Genomic DNA, 8,581 nt, shown 5'->3' with positions numbered 1-8,581 from the left:
ACAAACTTTATTGAGAAAATTAACAATTTTTTCTTCTTCTACCATAGCCGGCCACCATGGATAACCTTCGATTTTCGCCCAAACGATATATATATATATATATATATATATATATATATATATATATATATATATATATATGATATAAACAGATTATGTTTCAGTCAGTAATCTTCGTCCTGGTTTCCGAGAGACTCAGATCGCAACCGTTCTAGTTGACAAAAAAACTGGTAAAAAACTTACGGATAAGGGAAATATAAGAATAGGTTTTTGTAAGCTGCACCGTTAGGCAGAGAGTTAATGTGCTAACATGTTACAAATGCTGGGGTATTGGACACACGACGTGGCAATGTAGCGGACCTGATCGATCCAAATGCTGCAAAAACTGCGGAAAGGAGGGACACCAAAAGAATAAATGCACTGAGAAATCTTACTGTTTAATGTGTAGTGAATCTGGTCACAGACCACACACGATGCGTTGCCCAAGATACCGAAGAGATATCACAAAAGGCGATATAGTGGGAACAGGCTAAGAAATGGCTAAATTTGTACAAATAAATCTAGGTCGCAGGCGACCTGCACACGATCTGCTAAAGCAAACAATAATAGTGAACAATATAGACATTTCAATAGTGAGCGAACCGAATAAAATACTCATAAAAGACTCAAAATGGTACGCACAAAAGGCGATATAGTGGGAACAGGCTAAGAAATGGCTAAATTTGTACAAATAAATCTAGGTCGCAGGCGACCTGCACACGATCTGCTAAAGAAAACAATAATAGTGAACAATATAGACATTTCAATAGTGAGTGAACCGAATAAAATACTCATAAAAGACTCAAAATGGTACGTTGATGAAAATTTTGATGCAGCTATAGGCATTACCAATAACGATATTCGTGTCCTAAATAGCGGACGAGGCAAGGGCTTCGTGTGGATTGAATACACAGAATTAGTCGTTTTTAGTTGTTACATATCACTTAACCTTACATTAGAAGTATTCGGAATAATTCTGAACCAACTCAAAGACGCCATTGGAACGCGCAATAAGAAATGCTTAATAGCTGGAGATTTTAACGCGAAGGCGGCAATATGGGGGTCGATTGAAAATGACAAAAGGGGTGATATGTTGTCTGAATGGGCCGCAGACCTAGATTTGGTTTCACTAAATCATGGAAATACTCCTACTTTTTCCCGAGGAAACAGTTCATCACATATAGATGTCACCTTTGTCTCAAATGATATAAACAAAATGTTTGGGAGTTGGCAAGTACTGGACCAAGAAACATTGTCTGATCACAATTACATCTTCTTTGAGATACCGTCTTTAGAAACACAAAAAGTAGCTCCTGAAAAAATTATTAAAGGATGGAAAATAGAAGAAAAGAAAATCCAATACTTCATATCTGAGATAAAACAAAAAATACGAGAAGAAACAGACACCCTAAACCCTCAAGGTCTCATGGCGGCTATTAAAAAGGCTTGTCAACGCACATTTCAGCCCACATACAACTATAGTGGAAAGAGAAAACCAGTATACTGGTGGTCATCACAGATCAGTGAGGCCAGAAAAGAATGCCTTTGTAAAAAGAGATACATGACATGTGCAAACAGAATATCCGGAAGCACAGTCGAAGAAAGAGAGAAAGCAAGAGCCGAATATAAAGAAAAAAGAAATTACTTGAAAAAAATGATAAAAGACGCGAAGAAACACTCCTGGAAAACTGTTATAGAGGAAGTTCAAAACGATGTTTGGGGAAAAGGCTACCAAATAGTGACAAAAAGATTTCTACTAAGACCGAAAACAGAAATCTCACAGGATATCATACTTAAGGAAGCAAGTGGACTATTTCCAAAATATGAAATAACCACCTGGCCACATATTGACATGGTGAGGACGGATATAATACCATGGACACAGGAAGAACTTGTAACGGCAGCAAATAAAATAAAACCAAAGAAGGCGGCTGGACCAGATAAGCTATCACCAGTGTGTAGTGTGTAGTGAAATACCGGCCAGAAAAGTGCCTCGATGTGATGAACAGACAACTGTATGCGGGGTAATTTCCCAAAATATGGAAAGTGGCGAAACTAGTACTAATAGAAAAGCCCAAAAAAAAGGACGATTTGAAAACGTCATACAGGCCACTATGTCTCCTGGACTGCATGAGAAACATTCTTGAACACTTCGTCAAAAATAGATTACTTGCAGAAATAGAAGCAAGAGGAGGTTTTAGCAACTCTCAGTTTGGGTTTCAGAAAGGTATTTCCACTGTGGATGCACTAGCTAGAGTTCTAGAAATCGCAAAAGAAGCAAAACATGTGGCATGGGCAAACCGTAAGATATGCTTACTTGTAACGTTAGATGTAAGAAATGCATTCAACTCCGCACCATGGAGAGGAATAGCTGACAGCTTGAAAAAGCGAAACATATCGCCATACCTAATGCGCATGATAACAAGTTATCTAACGGAGGTAATCTACTTGTAGGTAATACCATTATGGAAGTAACCTGCGGTGTCCCACAGGGCTCGGTACTTGGCCCTCTCCTTTGGAACTTATATTATGACGACTTGTTGCAACTGGATATGCCAAGTAGCGTAAAATTGGTGGCCTACGCTGACGATCTTGCAGTAGTAGTAACAGGAAAGATAAAGACACAGGTAGTAGTAGAAGCTAACATCGCTATTCAAAGAATAGCTGAATGGATGCATTTGAAAAAACTTGATCTTGCACCTGAAAAAACAGAGGCGGTACTTTTGGGTGATCGAAAGGAAGCAAGAAGACTCACCATCGAAGTCTTGAATAACGAAATCACTACAAAACCGCAAATTAAATATGCCGCAAAAAAATGGGCCTACAGCAAGTAAACGAAAAATATTATGTGCAGTAACTCACTCGATTTTGTTATATGCGTCTCCCGTATGGTATGAAACGCTGAAATATACCAAATACAGGGATATTTGCCAAAAAGTGCAAAGAAAGTTAGCTTTGAGAGTATCTAGTGCTTTCCGCACAGTCCCTACAAACGTGCTGTTAGTGATTTCAGAAATAATACCTATAGAACTGCAGGCTGAGGAACGATACAAAACAAAAGACAAACAAAGGAATGAGAAGATAGAGATACGTACTGAAACATTAAATCGGTGGCAGGACAAATGGGAACAAGCAGTAACTGGACAATGGACTAGAAGACTGATTCCAAATATTAGAACGTGGGTAAACAGAAAACATGGAGAGGTGAACTACTATCTTAGTCAAATGTTAACAGGACATGGCTGTTTTGAAGCATACTTCCACAGGTTTAAAATCAGTAATACAACGGAATGCACGTACTGTAGCCAAATGGATGACGCGGTACACACATTTTTCGTATGTGCAAAATGGAACCCACAGCGAATTGAAGTTGAACAATGTGTAGGAGAAACACTTATTCCAGATAATATTTTACACCATATGTTACAGGATGAAAAAAAATGGAACATAGTATCGGTTATGATCCAGAAAATAATAGAGACAAAAGAAGAAGATAGAAGTAAGCACAGACTAAAATAAGTGTAAGACAACGCTCGCAATGCTGAAGTAATACTTAACGTTCCAGCACTCTTCTCAGCAGGTGAATCCACGTACGAGGGGGAAGGGTTTAGTCGGTCGGCAGTACAACAGCCAATAGCCAACCCGACATTATCTAGGCACAATATTGATCAGCCTAGATGTCTGAGAGCAGATTCCTAATCTCCTCCCACCCCTCCAAATATATATATATATATATATATATATATATATATATATATATATATATATATATATATATATAGAAAAAATAAACTTTTGTAACAATTTTTTTAATAAAAACATATTATTAACATCAAACAATATTAATGTGACGGATGTGATTGTTTATTTTTACACAAATAATTAAATCTAGGCTCAATTTGAGTTAGGGCAGATCGTAATAAATTTTCAACGTTTATTAAAGTTGAACGGTATTTTGATTTTATGTAAGTTAATGTGGAAAAGGCTGATTCACATAAATATGTTGTACAAAATGACAGTAATTTGTTCATTGCCATTTCCGATAGTAGGGGATATTCTGATTTGATTTCTATCCAAAATTCATGCACAGGCACTTGAGAAAATCTGAGTCGCAAGGTGGTATCACTTGTTAATTCGGCAAATTCTTCATGTAAACTTCCATATCCTTCAAATGATTATCTATAATTTTTGTTATAGGAGTATCTTTTTTTGAAATATTGTTACTAATTATATACTCGTCAGTAAATGGAAACATTTCGAGCGATCCACATTCTACTCTGTTCTTCCATATAAGAATTTTTTTAACAAACGCCTTAAGTTTATTTTTTAACATAAACATATTAACACAGACTCGCTGCATTGATAAATTCATATCATTGATTTTATCAAAAATATCTGCCAAATAGCATAGCTTGAGAAGCCATAAATTATCGTGAAAATAATCGGCCAAATTAGAATTATGCTCTGTTAGAAATATAAGAACTTCATCTTTTAAAGTTAATAATCGTTTCAAACTTCGACCTCTTGATAGCCACCTAACTTCAGCATGTAGCAATAAATGTTGTTTCGTTTACAGTGGGTTTTGGGTTTGTAGTTGCAAATAAATTGAGTCCAATCTTGATCAATGTTCGATTTATTGAACAGGATTTCAAAAGTGCGTTCAAATAACAATAATAACGGAATAATAATTTCGGAGCACGTTTTTCTTTCGCCTTTCTTTTCGCTTGTGTCACTATTACATGAAACTGTCAAAAGGTGCTTATCGCCTACTAATTTAATAAAATCAGAATACATTAGAATACATAATTACCAACTTTGACTCTATATAAAACAAAAGTATAGTGTGAAGTTGGATAGGGTCAAGGTTGGGTTGGGTTCGGGTCAGCTGTCAATTGATCAATTCTCAAGACTCCTCCTTAATCAATTTACAGCGAAGTGTCTCAAAAACTTTTCTGTTGAGTGCTTTTGTAAAAATGTCTGCAATCTGTTTGCTGCTCTCGACGTTTGCAGTGTCACAGTGTTGCCGACGTGTTGCTGAATGTGTTTTCGTGGTATCTCAATGTGTCTCTTGCCTCTGGTTGTCTTTCCTTCGTGTGCATTCTGTAACATGTGAATCGCTGACATGTTGTCGATTTTCAGAGTGATCGGCTGATCACTTTCCAGGATACCAAGTTCCAGTGCGAGTCTCTTGATCCAGCACACATCTCCAATCACAGATACTGCGGCTGGGTACTCGGCTTCTGCGGTTGAAGTCGCTACCAAACACTGCTTCTGTGAGTAACAGACTACTGGTCCTCCTCTCATCACCAATACTCCATTTGTCGACTTTCCTGTCTCAGGGTCTCCTCCGAAGTCTGAATCGGTGTATGCTACGAGTTCTTTGCCTCCTCCGAAGTAGATTCCTGCTGTCACTGTCCCTCTCAAGTACTGGAATACACGTTTCACCATCGCCTGATGGCTTTTCATGGGATTGTTGCAGAATCGACTGAGGTAGTTCACGGCGAAACTGATGTCTGGTCGAGATATTGTAGCGAGGTACAACAAACTCCCTATCGCCTCGCGATAGTTGTTCTTCGCCGGTAGTGCCTCGTCGTTCTTGAAATCTGTTTTCTTGGTGATCATTCCTTGCTCAATTGGTGTGGATACTGGGTTGCACTGTTCGAGTTTCATCCTCCTCAAGATCTTCTCCGTGTACCGAGGCTGATTCACGAAGATTCCATCTTTGTCGACCTTGATTTCTATGCCCAAGTACGTCAACTTGTCCTGAACTTTCTCACTGTAAGTGATCTGAAACTCCTTGCTTATTTCCTTCAAAAGTCTGTATATTCTCTTTTCATCTTTCCCAATTATCAGTCCATCATCCACGAAGAGTGAGAGCATAATGCTCTTGTCCTTGTTATAGTAAATACACGGGTCGTCATCTGCGTTGATCAGGCCAACTTTCTTTACAAAGTGTGTAGTGACTCTCTCGTTCCACATCTTTGGGACTTGCTTGAGTCCGTAAAGACTCTTATCCAACCTGCAAACTTTACCTGATCCATCGTCGAATCCTTCAGGCTGATTCATGTAGATGACTTGTTCCAGATTTCCATACAAGAATGCCGTTTTCACATCGAACGATACCAACTTCATTTTCTCTGACGCAGCGTGACTTAGTAGTAGTCGAATCGATGCATGGCGGGCTACTGGGCTGAATGTTTCCTTGTAGTCCACTCCTTCCTTCTGTTCAAATCCTCTGGCTATGAGTCTGGCCTTGTATCTTCCATCTGCTTTCTCTCGAAGTACCCACCGACATGTGATAGGTTTCACTCCTTCAGGGCAGTCCACCAGTTCCCAAGTTTTCATTTCCATTAGCGAGTCGTACTCCTCATGCATTGCTTTTCTCCACTTTTCATCTTTAAGTGCCTGACTCACCGGAATGTCTTCAGCTTCACCAATCATGGCTACTTTTGCGCTCATTCCTCCATGTCTGTTATTAAGTACATAGTCTTTCAGTCTCGGTGGTGGTTGCAAAGTTCGACGATCTCGCAAACTTCTCCTTCCTGGCTCTTCTTCTGGCGGTTGTGTCCCACTTTCGTTCTCACTTTCCTCTTCAGCACTTTCTCCAGTCGTCCAGTTGTCTTCTTCTTCGACTGACTCACTGCTGCTTTCTTCTTTCTTCTCAAGTGTACCCTCTGTTGCCGATGTCTCAACTTCAGTGCCTTGCCTCTGTCGTATCCTCTCCTCGTCGAAGATAACATTGTCTGAAGTAATGACCTCTCTTTTCTCTTTCATGTAAATCCTGTAACAGGGCGAATCAATGTCATAGCCAACCAGAATTCCCTTTTCTGATTTTCTATTTATTTTGCCTCTCTTTTGTACTTGGGTCAGCACATAACATTCACAGCCAAAAGGTCTCAGTTTCTCAATCTTCATTTTCCTTCCAAACCACAATTCTGCTGGACTCTTTCCTGGTACGTTGCTGGTTCCTGTCTGGTTGATCGTGAAGATCACGTGGTTCATTGCCTCTGCCCATAGTTTCTCGTTCAATCCATCTTCATGTATCGCTGCCCTGGCTGCTTCGACAATAGCTCTCATTTCTCTTTCAACCCTTCCATTTTGCTCTGGCGTGTGTACATTCGTAAAGGTGTGAAAGATTCCCAACTTGTCCATGAGTTCTTTCGTTTTTGCATTCTTCAGTTCCGTGCCGTTGTCCGATCTCAGGCTCTTCACTCTCCTTCCTAGTTGATTTTCTACAAGTCTCAGGTAGCTGGCAATCTTCTCAGGGGCCTCACTTTTCGTCCTCATGAAATAACAGCTTCGGTAGTGAGTGAAGTCGTCCTTCAACATGAGCCAATACTTTGCTCCTCCCAGGGATGGGATGTTCATCTCTCCAGTGTCGACATGAACAAGATCTAACGGCTGCTGGGCTGTCTTGGGATTGTTCGGATGTGCGGATCGATGTTGCTTGCCATATGCGCACCCTGTGCACATATAATTATTCCAGTCATCAACATACTTGATCCCTTTCCTTTTCAGTATGTCCCTCACATACTTCACGTTTTGATGGGCGAGTCTTTCATGCCATACTTTAATCGATTGAACCATCAAACTTGCCTCTTCTTCCTGTTCTTCTCTTCTGAGCATCATTTTGTATAAATTTCCTTTGCGCCTTGCTACTGCCACAACCTCGTTGCTTTTCTTACAATGGAATATCGACTCGTTTTCATCTGCCTTCTGTACATGTCCCTTGTCTAACATCTGACTGACTGAGAAAAGATTAAAGTTGTGATATGGTACATAGATCACATCTTCATGTACCACTGGATACCACTTTTGACCATCAAAAGCCTCCATCTCAATGTTACCGACTGCAACGCCATCTAGCCTAGTTGAATCTCCGATCACAATTGGGATTGGCTCGTCCAGCTCGACAAGCTGTACAAACCATTCTCGATGAGACGTCATGTGTTGACTGGCTCCACTGTCTTGATACCATGAAGTTGCCCTGTCCTGCGAGATGTCGTTGTCCACTGTCGAGAGAGCTGTGGTCAAAAATGCCTTCTTGGGTTTTCCATTTGCTGACTTATTTCCTTCTTCTCGGGATGGACAATCCTTTGCGAAGTGGCCTTTCTGCTTACAATTGTTACATGAGTATTTCTTCTTGCAATACTCAATGTACTTCTGACATGCCTTTCCTCTGCACTCCTTGATCACGTGACCTGGCTTCCCACATTTGTAACATGTGAACTGTGACTTGTCCTGCTTGCTCGACGACTGCCCTTGTTTTCCACGTTTTGCCATGAGAGCGTTGCTGGTACTGCCCTCTGCGTTTGTCGTCGGTTCTCTAAGCTGCTCGTCCTCAAGTCTCAGACGTTCGATGAGTGTGTCCAAGTTCTTTGCATGTCCCGTCACGTTGTTCCACGCAGTTCTGCAATGTGCGTTTTGGCGGTAAGACACTCAAAATCCTCGTCATGACCCAACTTTCTCTCATTGGATCATTTTCAGTTGACAATTCCTCTGCCAAGTCCATGATCTCCATACAGTTCTCTATTGCTGACTT

General features: G+C 40.3%; 1 protein-coding gene across 1 annotated transcript; it reads left to right on the top strand.

The window, feature by feature from the left end:
- Nucleotides 1-712: 712 nt before the first annotated feature.
- LOC130452302 (uncharacterized) lies at nucleotides 713-2,008 on the top strand. The gene has a single exon (XM_056791539.1). It carries the CDS (start codon nucleotides 713-715, stop codon nucleotides 2,006-2,008), a length of 1,296 nt encoding a protein of 431 aa, XP_056647517.1.
- The last annotated feature ends 6,573 nt before the right edge of the window (nucleotides 2,009-8,581 follow it).

The sequence above is a fragment of the Diorhabda sublineata genome, unplaced genomic scaffold (genome assembly GCF_026230105.1).
Source record: "Diorhabda sublineata isolate icDioSubl1.1 unplaced genomic scaffold, icDioSubl1.1 Dsub_66, whole genome shotgun sequence".
Taxonomy (NCBI): domain Eukaryota; kingdom Metazoa; phylum Arthropoda; class Insecta; order Coleoptera; family Chrysomelidae; genus Diorhabda; species Diorhabda sublineata.
This window is presented reverse-complemented; position numbering and strand designations above follow the sequence as displayed.

Excerpts from the sequence above, each read along its gene's own strand:
- LOC130452302 (XM_056791539.1), top strand. The coding sequence starts at position 713 with ATGGCTAAATTTGTACAAATAAATCTAGGTCGCAGGCGACCTGCACAC.